The 24,021-nt window shown below is 40.0% G+C and overlaps 1 protein-coding gene across 1 annotated transcript in view; it reads left to right on the top strand.

Moving 5' to 3' along the window:
- Positions 1–24,021, top strand: part of SPATA16 (spermatogenesis associated 16) — a 148,681-nt gene that overhangs the window by 101,934 nt on the left and 22,726 nt on the right. The window contains exons 4-5 of the mRNA XM_031047077.2: positions 5,702–5,791; positions 17,413–17,497. Coding sequence (XP_030902937.2) covers positions 5,702–5,791; positions 17,413–17,497 — 175 coding nt within the window. The remainder of the gene's footprint in view (positions 1–5,701; positions 5,792–17,412; positions 17,498–24,021) is intronic.

The raw sequence follows: 24,021 nt of genomic DNA, 5'->3' as shown, positions 1-24,021 counted from the left end.
TAGAAGTAGAAAAAGGTGAAGCATAATGGCTGATGCTGCTAATCTGTGGGAAGTCTGTAGTGTAATGTATACTTTTCTCTAAACTACTCTCATAACCTCTTACCTTCTCAGAAAAATGAAGAAAGAGAAGAATTAGCAGCACCTAATTACTTCAGCAATTTTGTTAGGCATACTGCAATATACATAATAGATGAGATATTATTAATACAAACCTATTCCACTGAGATGCTCTTAGTAATATAAAACAGAAGTACTCTTAAAAAAATAATTCTTTCACATGCAGCATTTCTAATACTTCTCTGTACTTCAACTTTTTATTACTTTTTAAATGAGAAACATTTGCTCTGAATTCCGATTCTCTACTCTGAATCACACATTATTTCCAGGTTGGTATACCAGCAACATAGTTCCTATTTTATGGGCTGAGACTTCCTCCACTGAGATCAAAGGCTATATTCCCCTTGACTTTAATGATGCTATATTGCAAAAACATTTATCTACACCATGTATGGTGAGATCCTATTATGGAATGGCATATTTGGTGGGGGTAAAGGGGAGAAGGGGAAGAAAAGCTCTGGAAGAAATACAAAAGAAACAGTTTGGCAATACTTTATCAGAATCAGATTAAATCATTTTATGGAATCAGATGGTTCAGTGGCAAAGACAGTGCTACTTGTACAGCTGGAAAGTGAGCGGGCAGTGCACTGTGCACACAAGATGGGAAATACAAAGTATCTCCACTTGTATTAAGATGTTTTGGGAGCTTGAGACAAGATCTTTCTAAATATCTTTTTTTCTGGATTGAAGAGCATTCTCCTTTTTACCACCTTCACAGCTGAGGAACCGAGACCTGTATAGCACATTTATCTTATGCTTGCAATTCAAAGCAAATTGCTGCTGCAAAACCTTTTAGTATGACAGTTATATTTCACTTTACTGACAGAGAAAAGGCGTTGTGTGAAACCTTTTTTGGGAACCCACACTTCCTCCCATCTTGTCTGTTTAGATACGAAAACTTCATGAGATAGTTTCTTCAGTGCGCTAAAGGTCCTTGCCCGCAGACGCCATAACTGCATGTTACTTCTAATTGGTTGTACAAAAAAATCCAACTGCACACAGACAAGTCAGGTATCCTTCAGCATAAAGGGATTTGGACCTGTTCCTTGATCCACTTAAGTTCAGTAGAAGATTTTATGTCTTCGTTTGAAGCTGTTTCAGAGATGACAACTACATTAGAAGGGATTCCTAATGATTTATGAGGTTACCAAAGAGACCCATTATGAAGTCTGCCAGATTTGCCTTTATGGGTGCTCTTATAGTTACACCTACATGGCCTCTTTGTCTTCCAGCTTTTTGCTGTATAACACAGATGTTATCTTGTTTTTTGTGTCACTTCTTTAAAGTGACATAAAAAGGCCTCCAAGTGCAGGGCAGGGTGGGCACCATCACAGCCAGGCATTTAGTGGCAACAGAAACTCCGCATGGACCCATGTGTCTGAACCTGCACAGCCACCAAGAAACCAAAACCTAGCTCAGAAGAAAGGCCTTACATGTCCCTTCAGGTGGCTCTCCTCACCACGGACATCCTCCTTCTGCCTTTGTTAATGCCCACTAGCACTGAAACCACCACACTTTTGTCCTCTGAGACAAAGTGCTTCAGCATGCCTGCTTTCACAAGCCTACTAAATACTGGCTTGTTGCAACAGGGAGGATTTTTTACCTCTTCAGGATGTCAGCTTTGGTAAACTCTCACATAGAACACAGAAGCCCGCAAGCTTTTGTGTATCCAAAACACATCCCTCTTAGTTCCCTGTAACAGCACTGGGAGGATAAGTGGCTTGGAATACAAGGTTGGCTACAAGCAAACATTCCACTATTAAGTGCTCAAATAAAACTTAAATAAAGTCATAACATAGCTGCACATACAAACTGCAGGAAAATATGGTAAGATTGCTTCCTGGCTACCATAGAGTTCAGGGATTTGACTGCTTCTACTAAAGCTGGACTCTTAAAACAGCCCTTGGGATAACAGAACAGAGTATGGCAGACTCAAACAGATGTAAGACCAGAACTACATTGCAGATAATAAGTTCCCTGCCATATAGATGGAAGGAAAACAGAAAAAAGTTGAGGTTCAATGTAATTGCATAGGATTCATCAGGCTCATCTGCGAGTGTACTGGGGCTGGATCATCAACTGTACTAATCAACAGTATTCACTGAAGATAAAAACTTTGTGTTGGTCTACACCAACTGAATATGTGGTTCTTCTGAATACTAGTTGACATTACTTGCACTGACATTATATTTAATGTTGTGGTGAAGAACACCTCAGCAACTGCATCTGTACTCAGTACCAGTGACACACGAATGTGCCAGCCCTTTAACCCATGCTAGCTTTATGTCTCTCTTCAGAGGCACATATTGCTTTAGCACTGAACTTTTACTTCTGATAAATCTCCTAATTCCTCTCTAATAGTAAATTACAACTATTAAAATGCATCTGTAAAGATCATATTGTATCACAGAAAAGCACAGATAACTAAGAAAAAGAAAAAGCTTCTGCTACTCAAAGAAATAACTGCATGCACTGCTACAAACAAACTATCTTTACTCATAGTACTAGCAAGAAAAATGAGTTTATCTGCTTTCGTGGTGAAGCATATTTTTTACACTTGGTTGTCTATAGAACCACCTCATTGACCTTTTCTTGGCCTGTAAAGGCCAAACAAGAATGATGTGGTAGGTAGTAGCAGAGGCACTTTCTCATGTCGGTCAGTTAAATCCCTGTTGCATTTGGGAAGGAATCTGATAGAGGACGCGCACCTTAGAGAAGAAGCAAAGTGATTTCTAACAGCCAGTTTTGATGTAGCAATCCAAGCTTCTTGCCACGCCTCTTTTCTTAACACCAGGCAGCAAGACTGAAATAAAAGCTTGGAAGGAAAACCACAGACTAACGCACGCACCTTTGATTCACATACTCCAGTTGTGAGAGAGTTGATGACTTCTTCCCCCTCCTCACTGTTTGAAAAAAAAGATAATAGGACAAACACTGTATTATTTTTAAGAGAAGATGTCAAGATGAAAAAATGAAAACGTCAAAAGAGGCTGATATACAGCATTACTTAAGGACTGTTTTGTTGAGGAAAACTGACCAAATGATTTACGAAAGGCTTTTAACAGCGCAGTCTTCAGATTACAGCAAAGATGAAAAATAAATGAAAATCTATTTCAAGTTTACTTTAGCCTAGTCATTTGACAGATGAGGGCAAAACCTGGCAAGAACACAAGTTTTAATCCTCAGATGTAGTGACTTTATTTGCAGTTTTGCAGATTAGAAGTTTTCTCTGGGCAAAATAAGAACTATTCGTTTTCAGACATTTCCTGTTGAAACTTTTTCTACCTGAAGCTCCAGTGGCAGTACATGAGCAAAAAGACCAAAGAATCAGTGTTTCTGCTGATGGCACAAATTGCTGCACACAGAGATTGTCCTGACTGTGTTGCAGCTGGTGTGTCCACCACCTTCTTCCCCTCCTAATTCTTCTGTCAAGCCTCTCTCTTGAAGCACATCCCTCCTAATTAATTACAGGATAAACCAGCCTTCTGCTCATGGCTGGAGGTGGATCTTGGAGCACGGACTTGTTCTCACTATGCACAGCCTGGCACATTTCTGCCTGGCCAGATAAGGTCCCCCATCTGCTCCTATTTGAAGGAGAACTTCCTGGAATTAGAATTTTCCTCTTAACCTTTGTTTGTACAATTCCTTTGCTTCCTATTGTCATTCAGGGTTGTGGGGTTTTTTTTACCTTTTCACCAAAATTGCCTGAAGCACAGATTCAGGTTTAAAAGCCAAAGGGATAGCTTTGCACAGATTTAGTGCACACCTGGCACTGAATTAGAACAACTCATCATAAAGGCTAGTAAACTGCAGCTGCATCAGTACAGCAAAGGTTTGGGTAGAGTAGTAATACAGCAGCAATTATTTCCAGCATGTAGACTACAGACAGCCTAGCAACATCAAACCAAACTGCCAGAAGTCAAAGCTAGGTTTCTTATATTTGCTCAAGCTACTAGGGCATGCTACAATACTTTTCAGTATAGAGTTTATAGATCAAGAGAAGCAGTTGAACTTCTTGAGACTAGTAAAAAAAAACAAAACAAACTTCAAGATGGAAAATAGAGAGCCGGTATCTAATTCTATGAAAATCTGCCACAGTTCTATATTTATTATAAGCCTATTAGAGCACATCCTGCTCAAAGACTTACAAAAATGTGTTGCTAACTACCAGAGAATTATTGATTTTTTATTATTTTTTTTTCTTTCATAGTGCTATTGCTTGACTGTGGTAGAGCTGATAACTTGGGGAGCAGGGGGGAAGGAAAAATCAATATTACTATTATCAGCTGTTGACTACATTTTACAGCAACCATAATCTCACAAAATAGCTTGCAGAAGCACTAGTTGTCACTCACGGAAGATACTACTGTTTTGGTCAAATCATTAAATGCTGATAGTATTTGATGTTTTGATGACTTTGCTTTGGTTAAATTAGTTTTGGTGACCATCAGTATTGTCTAAACTTCAGACCTGAACTATGTTCAGCATGTTTGCAGCTGGCATTATCTTTTCATTATTACTAAGAGAGATTCGTTCCTCTCATTAGAAAAACTGACTTCTAGCATCTGTTTCATAAACAGTATTTTAGTTCCATATTTAGATGTGCCCCTCAGTCACTAAGGTCTGCACTTCTTCCAATAATGTCTTAAGTTACACGAAATTCAATTGTCACTGTTTTTTTAACCCTACACCTTCTTCCCAGAGAGTTCCTGCAGGGTAAAGCTTTCTCTCAATACAGTTTTGTGAGCATTTGTTCAAGTGTTGGACTGTGAAAAGCATAGTTCTGCGTTCTACATTTTCTACATGCGTGTAACAATAAATGTTAAATTTGGCATCCTACAACACACTGTATGTGCCTTTTCTGCAAGCACCAGGAGAAGTGCTGACCAGAGAAGCCAGTCACTCTTTGGTTCCACTCAGAAGTGGAACTAACTAGATGTAGGAGCTGTCACTCTTGCCCTCCCCCTGCTCACATCAGAAGTCTACCCTGCCTGCCAATCTAACTGCTTAGCTTATGCTATTTTTAGCCTTCTTCTTCTTTCTGGTATTGACTTAAAGCCTGTAATTTGTTACACTTGGAGTTGCATCTGTTAAAGGTAAAGGTCTAAGAAACACGCCAAGGTCCACCCACATAGAACCTATCACTTGTACAGAAAGTATTTCACAAATCTCCCAAGTTAACATCAAAACACATGCTACATACAGTTTTTCCAGGTAGCTAGTCAGACAACTGCGACTCATTTTTGTGGAGCTAGAGTTAACATGAAGTTGTACTGTAGCATTTTTGCTTATGCTTCCTACCAGCTAAAGGCAATGTAGAATATTACCACAGGAACTTTTTTCTTAGAACAATACACAAAACCCCAATGAAACTGTATTTATGATACAACCTCGATGAAAAATTTAATAATTTTGCTCATATATCACAGCTTCAAGGGAAAGAGAGAGTTCATACTACATTTGAGACATAGAGTGTTGTCCTGTATAGAGTGTGTACAGTATGATTCTTACAATTTGATTATTAATAGTTTTTAATGGTTTACAGAATAGAAATCTAAACTTGTCTCTCTCTTATCTTTTGAAGGAGCATTATTTTGAACCCATCTTATTTCCGGAATCACCTGGTCCAAGCTGCTGTGTTTAGGTGCTTAGAGAGATACTCTGAAGCTGCAAGGTAATCCACTGCTTGTGGATTTCTAATGGTTTCTCTACATCTCTTTCATTCCAGCTCTCAGTAGTAAGGACACCACCTTATATCAAGGCTTTTTCAAATTCCGTGGGGGCTTTGCACTGGCTTTGTGTATATGATCTCACAACAGAGCTCCAATCTTCCCAGTTGGTATAGCATGAATAATCCCAATTTTGTCCCTACTTGCTGTTAGGTTAATGCATGCAGGAGTATTTACTCCTCAGGCAGACGGGTGAGCCCTGATCAGGTCCCTGGGCTGCTCTGGGGCAAAAGTTAGATGCGCACAAGCATCTTTTTCTTCCTGGTTTCCCCATAACCCTGGGCAGAAGCTCAGGTGGGCTCCGAGTGGATGGGGGCGGGTACAGATTCAAGATCTCTGGGTACACTGTGGTATGCTGCAAAATTTAGCCTGTGTGCAGCTGATGAGATTGCTGGTGTGAACGGGAACTGCTGGCAGGAGGAAAGCCTACGAGAAGAAGCTCTGCTTGTATGTTTCCATTAATGCTGCCAAAATCTGAAAGTTTCAACATGCAGAAGTTTTTAACCATTTAACATACTTAAATGAAAGAAATGCATGAGGAAATGCAATGGTGGCTTGGTATGTATCACCATTACTAGTAACATTAGACACTTACAGAGGACTGCTAAGCTAAATACCACAAGGTATATCACAAAATATTTCACCAATCATTAGTTAACTAATGGTAGAACAGGGAGTGCAAATAGGGAAGAGACTGAAAGGGTCACTCTGCTCATCATTTAAGATGGATGCTAGTGGTATTGCTCTGAAGCTATTAAAATAGCACAAAACTAGTTTGCACAGAGAGTGGAAGATTACTTTATCCAAGCAGATATGCAGAGTTGCAGATAGAATTTGGGAAGATGAACTTCAATTTTCTGTGCTGGACTTCAGCCAAAAGCTGTGGGACAAACACTTTCTTTCTGCAGGACTCCCTAGCTTTCACAGGTCAGGCCAGGGAGAGAAATCTGTTCCCAAAGGCAAGGAAACAGTTTTTCCAGATTTCCTTAAAAATACAATTTCAGACAAATCTGGAATATTTCAGTTGCCTGTAAACCCACCTTTGGGTTTGGAGTTTTGAGAGGGAGAGGAGAAGGGAGATGGTGTAGGGTTGGGTTATATCTCACTGATAACAGTCACTTATTCCCAAGTCTTGTTAGAGCATTGGTTCAAAGAGAAATTGTCACCTTCTGAACCAAGAATTGAGGTCCACTGATCAGCCAGACATTTTAGACCTGTGCTTGGAGAGTATGGTTGCTTTGTGATGCGTAAAGAATCCTGTCCAGGACACTTTTAAACCCAAAAAAATCACTAGAAGCCCAACAGGTGAAGTGATACAAGCCAATTATTTGGGGTGCTGCAGGGGAAAGAGGACTTTCCTCTGAAAGACAGGTTGAAGATTTTCAGAACAACAACAATCATGAAAGTTAAACAATACCCTCTCAGACACTGATCTTTCCTAAGCAGCAATGCACATAGAGGCCCATATTTGAGAAGACAGTATGAGCTAAGAAAGTGTTCATAAATAGGACTAAAAAACAAACAAACAAAAACCACAACAAGACAAAACAGACACAAAAAAACACCCCACAAAAATCAAAATTGTGGTTCCTGTTGCTGCAGATAAGCAATCAGTAAGTTTACTACATCAGCAGGCACAGGGGAACCCTGTCAGCCTATTTTTCCCCCACACTGAGTATCTTTCAGGGGACTAGATTTTAAATGAGATTACGTATTTCGTAAAGGAGAGGAACACTCTGACAGACTGAATCCAGAGTGATTCCAAAAGCAGTGACTATAGCAGTATTCAGAGTTTAGCCTAGTTTAACATAGTGTTATAGCAACTGTGCAGAGCTGCTTCTGCAGATTGTGTTAAACTAAGCTTAGCACTACTTCTGTCACCACATTGGAGTTGCTGGTCTTAACTGAACCCCACTAATGGTGCAGAATGTACTCCAGTCGTTACAGAAAGACCATGACACAGATATTCAGTTGCAGTTTCTGAAAAAACAAACTTGGGTTTTGTTAGCATAAGCCATCATTTATTTCTGCTTGCTTTTTCCACGAGAAAAAGGTCACTCTATTCATTTTTCTGCTTTTAAGTATCCCTTGCCTTCCCACCCCTTCTTGCGATTTTTATGTTATTGCATAGTCCATTAAATACACCTAGAACACTGTACAAGTGAACAGGAGTGGCTGGTTTTGAACAGTTCTGCTTGGCACAAGCAGCATGGATAACCACGTTTTATTCAGCCTACCTATCAAGCTGAAATCCCCAGAGATTCTGTCTCTGAGGACACATCAGACTGAATTATTTGGTTCAGAGAAAGTAATAGGTTAGAGTGGGGTCAACTGTAATTTAAACGTCTCTCAAGTTCCTCTGTGTGTAATTTTCACTAGTACAGCAGGAGAATAAGCACATGAAGCAGTCTAAATGCAAGGACATCTGAAATAATGTGAGGAGTCTGATATGCCCATATCAGCACCACTTCTGAATTTTGTCAGCTGCAATAGCAATTCCTGTGGGATAGCACTGTGATAGGATGCCACCATGTAGAGTGCAGCCTAAGGCCATTTGGCATTGTAAAGCAATCCTAGAAACAACAATGTGGGGTCACAGAATCTGCAAATGATGAATTCCAAAGTGCTGTAAATGCTTTCACTAAGATGTCAGCTAGTGAATATATTTCTCCTCTACTGGTATCTCTGATAGAGGACTGCTCTTGACAAACACAATAAAGATTTAAACATCAGACGGGAGAAAGCCTATTTCAGTGGAAAGATCATCTTGGCCCTTGAACAAGTGACCATAAATGCATTATACATAAATTTAGTCTAGAAGTTACTGGGAAGTATTAGGCATTAGAAGGCATTTAGGTTTAAGATCAGCATCCAATAGCAGCTACTAGAGGTAGCCTGCCAAAGGACACATGGTCACAGCTGATCAAAAGATCACTGATAACCAGAATGGAAAGTCAGGGGCTCACTTCTGTCCCTAAACTTAGAAAATGCTCTTGGAGGAGGCCAAGGAGAACTCAACTTTCCTGGCAATATACTCAACCCAAATTATTCTGCAATTGCATGACTTCTACATTAGGGAAGGATGAGATAAAGGACGAGACAAAGGATATGTATGTGCAAGTGGATGTGCAAGCCACAGAAGAACCTCAGAGGTCCATGCTGTCTCTAAAGACAGAGCAGACAAACCGCCATCCTTTGCTTTCAAGAGCAAGAGTGCTAGAAAGGGAACATGCACCCAAGGGTGAGCCTCAAAGCTCCGGAAGGAAGAGTTATGAGAGCCTACATGTCCTTCAAGTCACCAAGCCCACGGGCTGTGACCCCACAGCGGCACCCATGGGAGAAGGTCTAACCAGATGAGCAATAAGGCATGAAAGCAATTTCTTTTTTTTACTCAAATAGCATAGGCTATTGCTGACACTGAATAGTCTTGAATCAGTAGTAAGGTGAAAATTCTTAACTTATGGAAAAATATTGCCACCTATTTGCTTTGAAACTGAAGTTTTAAGTACAGAAGAGATTTTGTCCCTTTTTCTCATTAAGCTGTATAGCTCTCATCTTTCTGCTAATCAAAACGCTGTGCTGATTTAACAGTGTCACTGTGTTCTGCGAAAAGCTTAAGATAGCTCTTTTATCACCAGCTAGAACACTAGTGACTAGAAATTAGTTGTATACATGTAAGGGAAAACAGACTGTCTGTCCCTCTGCCAGAACAAACAACTCATATTCATCTGACTGCATAGAGTAGGGGTAAGCAAGCATTAAGGAGGAAGACATTTGAGGATCTTAATAGCTGTGGTACGGCTGACTCAGCTTTTTGACATTCGTATTAAATATATATAAAATAATCTAGATAAATCCATCATCTGTAAAGCAAACTAGGTCTGCAAGTAGCGAACCTCAGCCCTCTGCAAGAGTTCAGGTATGTGTCCAGTTTTGGTCTGACTTGAAAACACAGTGCATGAAAGCTAGGTGAATAATTTGGGTTAGTTTGTAAGTCCAGGTTTGTTTTACAAATCACAGAGTTGCGCTAAGGAAAGTTATAGTGATAACTGGGGTTGGGGACACACTGCTGAGTGCCTCTAAACCACTGCTACCTGCCTTTGCATCCAGCCTGGGTTTTCTCTTGGAAAAACAGATGAAGGTTTATATTGTTTCTCCATCCTAATGGTTTCAGTTTTTCTAAACTGGAAGAAAAAAACCAAGAAAAAAAACCCACCACAACAACCAACCAACAAAAAAAAATCCTAAAAAGGGGGGAGAGTGGGAAATCTGCTGTCATGGCGACGGAACCCCCCCTCCCGTCAGCACTGGGGTTCCCTCCGGAGCCCCGCGGCTCCCCAGCACGCAGAGAGCTCTCCCGGCCAGGGAGGCGTATTTGTGTACCCTTATTCCGGGGGCTGTCCGAGGGTCAGAGCCGCGGAGGGACGCCCACCCACACCCAGCCCCGCAGCCAGCCCTGCGCGGCACCCTGGCCTCCACATGCCTGACCACCCCAGGGCGGCTCCGCGGTCAGCCGGCTCCGGCGGGCAGCGGGGCCCCCCCTCTGCCAGGAAGCCCGTTGCACGGGCAGAACACGTTGCCTAGGACTAGGAAGGAAACGGGACCCGGTTTACACACACACACACACGAAGCGATCCGCTAGCTTTTGCTGGTTTTGTGATCTCCAGACTTCCCAGAGCAACACTGCGGAAGCAGCGCTGCATAGACTAGGAAAGGAGCTTCGACAAGTGCTGGGATCAGTCAAAGTCCAAAGAAAAATCCACACAGCCTATTAATTTGACACCATCATATGATGTTAGACTGCATCTACTGGCTGTTATTTCTGGGCCACACATATTCTCTATCATTTGATATTGTCCACATGTCAAACAGCTGGCTCCACTGGGGCAGATCAGAGGCTGCTTTCAACACTCATATTCTCCATGTCTGGCAGAAGCAAATCCAGCCATTGCAAGTGCAAGATGTGTCCCTAACCCAGACAGTGTAAGACACAGAAACACCAGCGAACTGAGCAAGCACCTATGAAGAGTCCAGAACAAGCACGGACCAAGGATTTCTGGAGGTTTCATGGCATCTCTGCCATAAGCGGTTCCAGCTATCTTATCCTGTCTCTAAATGGCTCAGCCATGAGGCTAACACAGGCAGTGGGGCCTCCCACACCTCCTGGGATTTGTAGAGCACATCCATTTAGACTAGTGTTTGTTTCATACCAGCTCACAGAGAGCCCAAGATCTTGCTGGGCAAGCAAGCAACTTGTTTTCTTGAGCATCTCCTTGTCATTTTAAAAGATTTGTCATTTCCCTGTGCACCACTCAGCTCACGTTTGTAAAGCAATTTCCATGTCCTTATGTGGCAGTTGCCATTAAATGAGAAATGCTTGTTATCACTGCATAGCAATCTCAGTACAATGCAGAAAGTTGTTACCTGCATGCAGCCATGGGACAGATAATAAATATAATAAATGTATTCTAAGCACAGGTACCATTTTCTTTGCAGGAAACTCACTTCTGCTTTTAGGCAATATGCTAATGACCCAGAAACTTCAGCAAAGACAGCAAACATACACTGTCACCAATCTGAAAGGGCTGGGCAGGACAGAAGAGAGCCTTCCCAGTGCACTTAAGGTCCACTTGTGAAATGCTTAAAAGAAAGTTTTAGCCAGTCCACTGCAAGGATTAGCAACATCAAGGTGTTATGCATAGATAACATAACTGTTTGTCCCGTTTGGGAGCTAGTCTACATATAGCTAAATCCTGATGTTACCAATTTCATTTTTGCTTAATATTCTGGAGTTGTGTTTATCCCTCATCATCTAATGGTTTCTAAGTGTCTCCATAATATCAAAGTAATTAGCTTACATTTACTTAAACTATATAGATATGTTTAAAAATTAACTACTATTATTTTGTTCGCTTTTCAAATAGGATAATTACATTAAAATTATTACCTCCTACTTATTCCAGTTATAAACATCACTTTACTTTTATAATCTCAGAAGAAAATGAGAAAGGTCATGCAGAATAGAGCAGCAGCTTATTTTGTATCTTGCTTTTTAGTCTCAGTACTATTGCTTTGGAAAGCTTAAATACCCAGGTGTCTACATCTGAGCTGATCTAAATAGAAATATAATAGGAAAAGTTCCTTTTAAACTGGAAAAAATAAGAGGAAAAATATATATATATATATATACACTTACCCTTTCCAAGCAGTAGGTCTGCACAAGACTAACATCACACAGCAGCTGCCAAGGCCTCCTATTAGTACCATGTACTGAGGATCCAGGTGAGATCACTTGGAGTAGGGAGCAAAGGTGATTTTCTCCTACTTGTCAGGCTATAATGTGGCTAGGCTGTGATTATTCCTAAAGCTGTGCAATCTGCGGAGAAATCTTCCTCTCTTCTGCACAGCTTACTTCCTTTCTTTCCCTGTAGCTCAAGGGGAGCAGTGAAGGTCTAAGGAGCTGACCTTGAATCTTGCCCTCATATATTTCCCAGTATTTACAGTGGTAAATGAACACACAAATACTTAGCAATAGTACTAATTTTTTGTCATCTTTGGAAATGTAACACTTTGGTGCATTCCAGAAAACTCTCCATATTTCTTATACCTGTACCATCCATTTCCTTGTCATGCACTTGTGTGGCTGCTGCAAAGGATTTTGCTGTATGCTGGCTGCTAGTGTCAGCAGCTGTCGTGCAGCAAAAGCTACCTTTGACTCTTCTATTACAAGTTCTATAACATGTCTGGAAATGGGTCGAGGGAGACAGTTTAGGATCTGCGATATGCTCTTGGCTTGCACATAAAGAAATATATCTTGTTATTCTACACCACCAAGTGGCCAGATTGAGCAGATATTGCAAAACACTGCTTAACCCGAGTGGGTCAGGTTATGTCATGGATGTTCACATTGACCTGAACTAGCAAGCAGGAAAAAACATTTGAATGTAAAGCCTCATGTTTTGAAAGAAGGAAGTGTCACATTTCCTGCCACATCCCATAAGGTGTTCCTGAAGGTGCATTGTCTGAACTACTTCAGTTCTCATATCAGACAGAGCTCCTTGGTGGGCTGCACCCCTGAAACTCAGCCATGTTTTAAGTATTTCAGATTAGTAAGTCAAAACTGGTGGATGGTTTTGTAAACATGAAGCAAATATTTCTGAACATCAGTGAAGTGGTTGTGTCAGAAGTTGGATGGGGCTTTGAGCAGACTGGTCTGGTGGAGTGTGTTCCTGCCTATGGCAGGGGGTTGGAACTAGATGATCTCTAGGGTCCCTTCCAATCCAATCCAGGATTCCTTTGTTAGGTTCTTTGTGCTCAGGACGGTTCAAAGTTGGATCCTTATGTAGTCACTCCAGGGGTACAAATCAGAGCGAGGTCTGTTTCTGGCCAACATTAATTGTCCAAAACCTCAACATGACGTAACAGCTGATCCCAGCTGATAACATTACATATCTACATATCTCATTTAATATAGTTTTGAAATTGCAACAGGGGAGGGAATGGTCCCTCATTCTGTTTCTGGCAATAGCAGTCAATGAATCAGGAAATTCCTTCTTTCAAGGGCTTCTGCTTTCTGCTCTTCAGGAATCCCTGTTTGGAAGGGGAATTAATCCTACCCATCTCTACTGTACACACCATGTAACTTCTTTTTATCTATGAGTTCCAGTGAACAATGAAGCAACTCAGCTTCATTCTCAAGATATATATTATCCCCTTAAATCTTTAATAAAAATGCAGTCCTACAGTATGTTCTAGAGTTTTGTATGCTTCATTCCACCTATAATTTTACATTTAAAATTGACAGTTCAATAATGTGTGCCTAGTTGAGTTGTTACAGATTCCCCTGATGATCTGTATTTAATATTTTATCACTCTGCAGATTGGACCAATGTTTTCAATGTGCAAGTAGAAAACAAGGTTACAGCTAGTTCTGTAACTAATTTCAAACTTTTTTAAAAATAGGCACAGAATGTATTTAGTATATGCAGAAGTGTAAGTAATATTGGGCTAATGCAAGCAAGAAGAGATAAATGTATACATACAAACAGAAATGGCAAGAGTAATCTGAATTGCGGAGTTACCTGTAAAAGTGACTATTATTTGAGCTAAACTCTTTACCTGTTCCCCAGGCAATTCCATCAGATATAAGAAGAGAAGCTTTAGAGTCAGGCAGTTTGAACTCCATCCCTCTTTTTTTTCTGTATTTTTGTCTCAGTTTAGGGAAAGCAAGTTTCTCTCTTCTTCATTGGCACACTGCAGGAAATGGAAGCATTGCATTGTACAGTGTACAAAATTATCACAAATGGGTCTATTTTAAAATAAAGAAGGGCCCTCCAAATAAAGGAGAAAACCTCCAGATAGCCGTATCATTGAAGGAAGGTTGGACAGCTTTGCTGAAATGCTGTTACACATGAAGCCATCAAAAAAGAAATCAAAACAAGTATGGTGTCTTCAGATATGTGCATGCAATAGGCTTTCACTCTGATGAAGGAGGGAGAAAAAGATGTTAATGATCTGGGTCACTAGCTCTGCATCTTAAATAATAATTTCATAAATAGTATCTCATTAAATAATATATTGCAGAAGTCTCACTTTAGAGTGTCTCGCGGGCTTACCATTTGCTTACTGAATGTCTTTGTTACCTGAATTTCTATGGGCCACATGGATAAGTATTCACCTGGAGTTAGGAACACAGCTAAGTTATGTAGACCTTCATGTATTTCAGTGGAAGACAAGCTTTTAACCTACCTAAATATCTCAATCAGGTTTTTTGGCTTCTGATAATTTAGGTGGCTAAATATTTTTCAGTGCCCAGCCCTGTAACCATATTCAGACAGCATAATTTCACTGTGTCCCTGTGTCCTCTGTCTGGAAATTCATAGTTCCCTACTGCATGTGTCACTTTGGTTCTGTGAATTGAGCTTTGGAGGCCCTTAAGGAACACTCTCTGACTTGGGCACATTTGGGGTTGGACACAAGCCATGCGCATAGAGCCTTAACGCTTGTGCTTCTTTTGAAAGTGGAATTTTTTAATTGTAAACCCTGAGGTTACAGTAGCAAGTGTGCTCCCTGATGGACAAGGAACTGAGAAGCAAAAGTGGCATGGAGGCATGTGAAAGGCTCAGACATGTTTTATGTCTGTGTCTCACCATTCCTGATGTAATTCATGGCAATATTGAAGAAAATTAGTAGGGATAAAAGCAGACATTGAAAAACTAAACACAAATGCCGGAAATATGTGTGCTTCTGATTCTTTAAATAAGAACAAATTAAGGAGGAAGAATAAAGAGGAAAGGCATTTTTCGAGAGTGCAGCAATGCCTGGAGACCTCTGCCACAACCAGAGTGACGTTATAATAAGCACGCTGCAAAGAATTAGCAAAAGGTTGTGCCAGGAGGACTCGCACACCAAATAAGTAAATCAGTCAAATATGGTCATCCGCACTTTACAGCTGATGCTGAGAAACAGAGAAAGATGGAGAAACTTGTCTGAGAAATGATTCCAGATTTGTCCAGGGCTCTGCACGTATCTCCTCCGTTGAAAACAGTGCCATACTGGGAGAAAAGTCTTGGCTACCATCAAGAAGCAGGAGGTCACAAACTGGATGTCATGTTGTGTTGCCAGTGGGATGCATTCTCACGTCGCCAGACTGCAGCCCTGCAGTGGGGATGGAAAAACACACTGCAGGTGTCTCTGTATCGACTGATAGTGTTCAGCCCATGGCAGTGCTCCACAGCAGCAGGCAGAGACAGGGCAATACTCAGGTTAACGATTTGCCAGTTTTAATCTTTGAAATTACAGCAGTTGAGGCATGATAAATCTATAGGGTCCCAAATTGTAAATTACTACTTCCAAATGTCTTTTGACTCCAAGACAGACAAGGCTTTAGTGCTTAAGAATCGCTCTAAATTTAGAATGAAAGTTCGTTCTCTCTGATGAGGTGGCTGCAGGAGGCCACCACTGTTCATGTACACCATTACAGAGTAGCTGTGCCATTGCCATGGTAGCCAGAAGCTTTGTAGTCCACCTCTGGTAGACCAAAGGTACACAATAACATGACCAATTCATTCGAAGTCTTCCCCCAATTCTGTGCCACACGGTTGTTTCCCTTTTCCACCTCAGGGCATAGTGAAGGTCTTTCCTCAAAACCATCCCAGGTCAAACAGGCAAAGCTTCTCTGCTTCATCCACAGGATCCATATGTCATCCCTGGGATTAAACACTGACACCAGTTGGAGTCAGTGAGAGTTTTGCCAATGAATTGCAAGGCAATGAAGATTTCATCCTTTGTTCATCCTGTGCCGGCTGGGCTCATGATGTTCAATTAGAAACCACTCTTTGTTCTAGTGCAGTCAAGAGGATTTTTGCCAATGATTTGAATGAGCATTGGGTAAAGCTTATGGCTAAATCCAGTCCTAATGCAGAAATCCATGGATCCTACTGAATTGCTTTTCTCCTAGTGAAATTAATGGGAGCCTCATGGAAACATCTGAGGGAAGATTTAGTTCCTGTTTGTAAAAATATGTTACCCCTTGATACTGGCCTTGCTTTGAAATGTGTATTGTTAAATCCGCATATTTTTGGTTATGTCTCATTAAGAACATAATACAGCCTTGGAAAGTACATTCTGAAAGGGTACAACAACAGCATTGGGATTACTGTTTGTGAGACACTTTTAACTAGGGGAAAATTTCAAATTCAATTTATGGTAATGTCAAAGCACAATTAATATATAGGCAATGATAAGGGGAACATGCAGAAGTACACATTGCTAGCACTACATCAACAAATAAACTTTTGGTGCTAGTAATTAGGTACAGAAGATTATTATATGTTTAATTGACTAAGTGACAATTTGGAATTACATCTAGTCACATTTAATTGGATTTGGAATCTCTAGAGGACAGGAAACAGAGAGCAATGTGAAGAGGCAGCCATAAAAGCAAACTGATTTTCTAAAGCCTCTTAAGACTCTACATTAATATCTATTGCACAATAGTATTTTAATATCCCTCAGTCTAAAAAGAGCAATGCAGTGATTGTCACAGACAGTGGGAGTACTAAAGCATGCTCCATTAGGTAGCAAAAGATAGCTGATTACTTTAGTTTGTTTTATTGGGATTTTTTTAAGATATAGTTTAATCAAAGTTGAACTATGAGTTAGCCATAGACAAGTAATAAGCTCAAATGTCCAAGCCACAGGGTGTTATACATGTTGATGCTGTCCTAGAAGAAATGTACTTGTACATAACATACATCCTTCACAAATACTATAAAGCAAAAAAACCTAGACTAGAATATTGTATAGCAATCATTAAATATTTGCTCAGAGTAAAATATGGAAAAGCTATTAAAAGAAAACATAGGGATGTTTGCTAGCAGATAGTTTAGCTAGCTGAAAAATGTTTACTAATGTTTATCTTACTGAAGCTGCACAAAGACTGAGACTTATGTGTAATCTTTTGATACAAACCTTGTGTTACACTCTTTAAGAATTACCTCCTTTAAATATTGCTATATACATCCTTCCCTCCCTGTACACTCATTTATTCTGCTTTTGTCATCAGGAGCGCCATGATCGCTGACTATATGTACTGGCTGACAGGAGGCACTGAGCAGCATATAAGCAAGCTCATCAAACTGTATTGGCAGGTAAAAATTGATAGCCCAATGAGGAAGGAGGTGCCTATCTTACTATTAAGATCAAAATGAAGGATTACTGCTTAAAAGACTGCCGACAAAGGTAGCTCTTGGCCATATCAATCAACAGGACACTATATAGTACTACAGTATTTATAATGAAGTAGATCTTCTTGGACTAATTTTAAGGGCAAAATTCAAGGTTGTTAACCCTTGGCTCATACTTCAATTTTATGGACTGCTATAAAATTTAATTCTGGATACTGTATAGTTCCCTAAGCTATTTTTTGTGAAGTCTTCCTACCTTAGCGACACTTTTCTTTTGCAATTTGCATGATACTAATCTTCTGACACCTTTCCAAACTCTTCAACTGGAAGGGGAGTTAAAAATGACTTTAACAAATGGTCGCAGAGAAACCTAAAGTGTTCTGTGAAGGATGGTTAGGTAAGACCCCAGTCCACAAAGATTACTTACATGGGGAGTAGACTATTGATTTCAATAAAATTTGTCTCTGGAGCTAATTCAGATGGCTGTTCATCCCCATCAGCACAAATTTAAATTTAAGGGTACCCCCTTCTGCACTGAGGAGAGCTCTCCTACAAACCTGGAGGTTAATGGATACTAGATCCTTTTCTGGGAGACACTTATTGCTGCAGGAGCTTACCACTGCCTCTGGTGCCCCAGCCTTCAATCCCCCTAATTTCTGTGTGATCAAGGTGCATTTCAGAGGGACTGCAGTGTTTGAGCTCCAAGTGGTGGAAATCCGTTCTGTCTCCAAGAGTGGACCTGGCCCTCGGGTCCTCCTTGTCCATACAAGGGATTTAATGATACTAGGAACAATATATGTCCCTAGGGATAAAATTTCAGAGTCTGATTCTGATCCCATTTGTGAGTTTGTTCTGTGAGAACATCTGTGACATCTGTACTTTATGTGAAGTGGTGCAAAATATTTCTGACATGAGCAAGGGTAATAAAGATCAGAATCTGGTATTTTATCTTCACTTCCACAGTAAATTCTTCCTTTATAAAACTATTCTTAGTTGCATTCTTATTGGTAAAATTGAATAAATCTCAGTCCTGGGAGCTGCTGAATTTCAGTACTGCTGTGAGTGCAAAGTGCATCTCATTCAGAGAATTACCCACTGGGCTAGTGTTTGCAGTGCCTGTGAACTTTCTTATTTGCTTTCCAGCAGAGAATTTCTTCTGTACAGAACAGTTTGATTTTTTTTCCCACTGGGTCAGACTCATTTAAAATCTTGAGTTCACAAACAGGTTTCATGAAGGGGTCATTTCTTCAAATGGGATGTCTTTTTTTGTCTCTTAACACTCGTATCCATTGACTTCCCTTCTTGATGTCATGGACATGAAGCTTCAAAGAATAAACCTTTAAAGGAGGAGCTGTCATAGCTGTCCTCTCCTCCAGGGGTTCAGACTCTCCTGCTAGGTAACAGGGCCCACAAAGTGGTGTGAAGGACAAGATTTATCACAATGTCTCCCCATAGAGTCTAAACCAGAGCTGAAGTGGGGATACTGAATTGCTTCCAGCCATTCCCATCGTATTCCTAGATAGCAAGGGTCAAAGGATTTTGGCAGTGGTAGGACTCTGATTAATTTCTGCTTCACTCCAGAGCTCATGTGTTGAGAGTTGATGTGTGGGCCTCCCTGGACCCCATAGTACCTAGAGGCTCCATCATGTTGTTTGTGCCCCATTCCCTCTCCTTCTCTGCCTTTCTCCTGAACCTAAGTTGCTGTCATCTTTCTCTGCAGAAGCTTTGAAATGTCAGCAGAGATCTAACCATTTGTTTGATCCCCCACCGTGCTTGATTTTCACTGGGAGACTGAGATTGCTCTGCAATTTTGTGCCTTTTGTGCGTATGCCTTAGCGTGGGCTCAGCTAAGGAGTCAGCGGTATCTATATGCTGACACACACACAGTGGAGGCAGCTGGGTGCCCAGTACCGCTCCCACTCAAGTTAATAGCTAGCACTTAAGAAATGCTGTTCATGAAGATATATCCCCAGCACCAGTAGCAACTTTCTCTTTCCCAAGCTGATGAGTTCTGTGCACTCAGCATCAGGGGTGACTTCAATGTCATTAGAGCACACAGCAACAATTATGCAGGATGATGTGACACTGCACTGGGACTTTCCACCACAGAGAGACCAAGCATAAGTAACATAATCTTTTTTATAAATATTCTCTCTATTTCACGGTGTAAAGCTGAAAATAGCTTGTCACAACTATACATGCTCATGTGCCTTTGTAACCAAAGCAACAGCTATTGATGCACACTTTTCTTCCTAACTACTCCTCTGCCCCAGAGCTCGCTAACATTGGCTCAAAACCGTGAGCAAAATGTTCTGAGGAAGAAGGGAATAGACAGTGAACAGGATAGTTTCTTTTTTACTTTTCTGGAAAAAAAAAATTAGATTAGATATGTCACTTTTTGCTTTGATCAGTGGGTCATGTATATAATCTTCTAGTGTGTCAATGACTACTTTTGTTTCTTCTTTTCATGATTCTTTTAACTGCTGGAAAAGGCTTTTCCTCCTCACAGCCTGCCTTCTACTTCTTTCATGGCTTCAAAACATTGGAAGACCGTTTGAATCCTTCAGCTGACATCTTCACTGCAAAAAAATACAGCCTTTAATTCACATCTGCAAAGCTCCTTATTATTTATCCTGCTTCTAAATCACAGGTTTTTTTTCTCTCCTGATCTATTCCTCATGCTCAGAGCCATCTTTATCTTGTATCTCCTTTGGTTTTCCTCTCCTGATTTTAGTTTGATACTTTCTTTTGAAATTCTTCTATCCTTGACATCTACTGCCAGAAGTCCTCTTTCTTTACAGTTCTTTTTAAGACATCCTTTAGTTGCTCTCCTACTCATTATTAACTTTTGCATATTTCTTCTTCAGCAGCAGTAATCTGTTCCACGTGACTGTGTACCTCCTCTTATGCAAACTGCAAGGTTTGGGCTGCCAGATTTTTAAGGCCAGATGGACTCATATTGATTAATTAATTACCTGACTTCCTGCATGAAAACACCACAGAATTGCACCCTTACCTTCCTACACTGGTGCCAAAGGAAGAAAACAGAGTCTGGTTTTGAGAAAGTTACCCAATCTCCATTTAAACAGTTTAATAATGGACTATTTAATATAGCCCATCTCATAAATGATTTGTTTCATTATTGCCCCCTCTTTCTTTCCCAGTTTACAAACTGGGATCTTACATGTCTAGTCCAAACTTCCAACAATTTATGTTAAGCATTCTTCTCTGAAAGCTTAAAGAACCTTTAGTACTTGTAATCTTCTCCCTGTACATGCACCTATGGATCATGATCAAGGCAACTTTAAATATTCTTTTTGATTAGCTTTTTGATTAGCTTTCTTTGATTATCCCCTTTAAAGTAAATCATCTATTTCTGGATCTTCTGTACTGTGATATGTAATATCTAATGCCCTATGTTGGTTTTGAATATTAATACCCACCTTCCATTCCAGTCTGAGATAAAGTTATAATACTGATGAGAAGTGAAAAAGTAATTTATATTGGATAATATTATTCTGTTAGTTGGGCCTTTTTTTATGTTCAAATATTTTATTCCATGGATTGAAAATATACATTCTAAGTTAATATATGATCAAATGGATGGGCTTTTTTTTTCAAATCCACTACAGAATATGCTCTGGATGATTTGTGTATTGGCTGTTAGGTTAAAAATAGGTGACTTAAGTAGAATTCATCACAATAAATAATAATGTGAAAGTTATTAAATGTATTATGGTTGATACCTTCAAAGCACTAGCAGCAAGACAAAGTTTAAACTTATTTTTTATATTAGTGAGGTAAGGTCCCTAACATTTATTGACAGCAATATAATTTCTTAGCTGGCAATATTAAAGCAAACAATAGGCTTGAGATATTTCATCCTATAGAAAAAGTCCTTCTCCAGACTGTCCAGTTTTACTCACGCTTTTGTAAGTCCTCTTTCTTTTAGTCACTATTTCCAATGGCTAAAAACTACAATATAACCTGGATGTTTTATTCCGTGAGTAAAAATACATCACACAGATACCACAATGTCAAAAGTTACCAACGTTCTCAAACTTGAACTTTGCAAAAATCTGGAAAGTCACAGCCTGACTTCACCAGTATCTGGCACTGACATCTTAGTGTAAAGTGCCTTTATTATTGAATTTATAAATATCTTAGACTTAACTCACTACTACAAATTTAATTGCTCTTACTATTCCATTATTAAAACCATGTGGCCTATTTTTTATTAAAGGTTCAGCTCTAGCATCTGCCATAGACTTCCAACCAAAGTCAATCCCATCTAGCCTAAGTCTTCTACTAAGTGCCATTGCACCAGCAATGCACACTTAGTGCAGAAACTAACAGAACCCCAGGAAGGCATTTCAAAGCTTGTAGGTTCATATCTGTAAGCTTTCATAACCACCTGTACTGAAAGTCTTAATTCCATAACGTAGCCAATGTGTATTTGCTACAGCTCAAGCGGAGACATTTCAGCTTTAGTTCCTGTTCAGCCCCAGCGTTTTGGCCAAGATTGCAGCCATCACAGAGCTGCTCCTAACACATAGAAAATACTGGCTCTGTGACTGCTGCACATGGAGCTCACAAACTTGTGTGTCTGAGAACATTTCTGTCAGCTAAACTCAGTGTCACAGAGAAAGCTTCCAGCAACACATGCATTGGCTGACATGGAGGTTTGGGTATTCAGACATTTGTTTTGCTGTCTTGATGCTGTTGTGAGCATCAGGTGCTTCCATTTCAAAAGCCTTTGCTGTTGCAAGCACAGAGAAATACACACATCACACAATAAACCAAACGATAACCCAACCCTGCAAGGTGGCTGAACACCTACAGTGCAGCAATGAATGCTGTCAGCTCCTTTAGAACTCAGCTTTATCTCACACCTTGTGGAGTGACAAGCCAAATCAAGAAACTTAAAAGGAAAAAGCTCTTGGTAGCCAAAACCTCCTCTGCAGTCTCAGCAGGTGACAAGACCCGTCAGCAGTCCTGCATGCTCACACTTGACCTGTGTCCTGCTACGGAAAGTGAGGTTTCCAAGCTGGCAACGGCAGGGATGTTTTGCGATCCTCCTAATGGAATGACTGATAGGAGCTGACAGGCAGCCTCTCTGGGCAGCCTGGGTATCATAGCACTGAGAAAATATATTTCTCATTAATTCTCAGGGCTATTTTAGCAGATCTTGCTGTGCCACACTTCACTGCAGAAAAGTTCCTTCTTTAATTAAACCTGGAGAAAATCCCATTGAGGTCAATGACTGTTGTGTATACGGGCAGAAGTGTCTAATACCTGTAAGCTTATATTGTCTCAGAGGTCTGGGGAGCTTGTTGCTGCTTTAAGATTTAATTTTGAATTTTCTCATGTGAGAAAAAGAGGTGACATTTCTCTTACCTCTCTCTATAAAACCCAACAGGTAATCCTCCTTCTTTTATATCAATGGCCATTTTGAAGGACAACACTTGCCTTGAAACACTAAGCTTTAAATTTTCTGGTGGAAAATTGGGATATAATGATTTCCCTCACCCCACACATTAGAATTATAAAAAAGAAATTATATTTTGGCCCATACAATCAGTGTTCTTAAAACACTGCATTGGTATCCAGATGATCTCAATGCGGCTTCTGACCAGTTTATGGTTTTCCTATGTTCTCAGTGCATCATGGATGAAGCAACTTGCTAAGATTAAAATTATTAACACATTTTCAGGGCAGAATGGGCCTCTTCCTACATATGCCATTTCAGGGATTCAGACCATTCTGGCTTCAGAATATACTATTTTTAAGACATAGCACACGGCTGCAAAAAAATCAGCTTCATTCTGTTCTCAAATAAAAAATATGGAGTAATTGAAAAGGCAAATAAAATAACATAACAGAGTTTCTATCATGTTGATACTGATTTGGGAGCTTTTTATTGCTGTTGTTATTGCTTATATTTCCATTCCAAAAACAATTTCACATGTACAAAAGCAAGGGATTTAACTTTTTTTTGTATTCTTTCTTCTTTAATAATATCTACCTCCACATATTTTCTACCTACTTCTATTTTTCTGGCACTACATCATACATGGTAGGATAACTGTTGCTTGAATCATACTTATATTTACATAGTAAGAGAAATTATTAGTTTAAATGTCACAAGTATTAAAACAGATGGGTTAATTGTCTCTAATTGCAGGAAAGATGGATTTAATACTAGCCGAACGTAATAGGCAGCACTGTACTTACTGTAGCTGGTAGCTGTTGAAATCCCACTATGAAACCCTATTAGGGTTCTAACTATTAACAGAGGGCCATAAATCATGTCTCAAAGATGCTCAACAGGAACAACCTGGCCAGCAAAGCTCCAGATCATTTAAAAAACCTACAGGGTAGCTCAAAAGTAATGTGCATATATCACAAGTAGAATTTTCAGTTCATTCTGGCTTTTGCTGGGTTGCAAAGCAGAGCTTTAAGATTTACAAAAGCCTGAGAAATAAGTG

The sequence above is a fragment of the Melopsittacus undulatus genome, chromosome 6 (genome assembly GCF_012275295.1).
Source record: "Melopsittacus undulatus isolate bMelUnd1 chromosome 6, bMelUnd1.mat.Z, whole genome shotgun sequence".
NCBI classification, from domain to species: Eukaryota; Metazoa; Chordata; class Aves; order Psittaciformes; family Psittaculidae; genus Melopsittacus; species Melopsittacus undulatus.
Note: the sequence above shows the minus strand (reverse complement) of the source record. Positions and strands in the feature narration are given on the sequence as shown.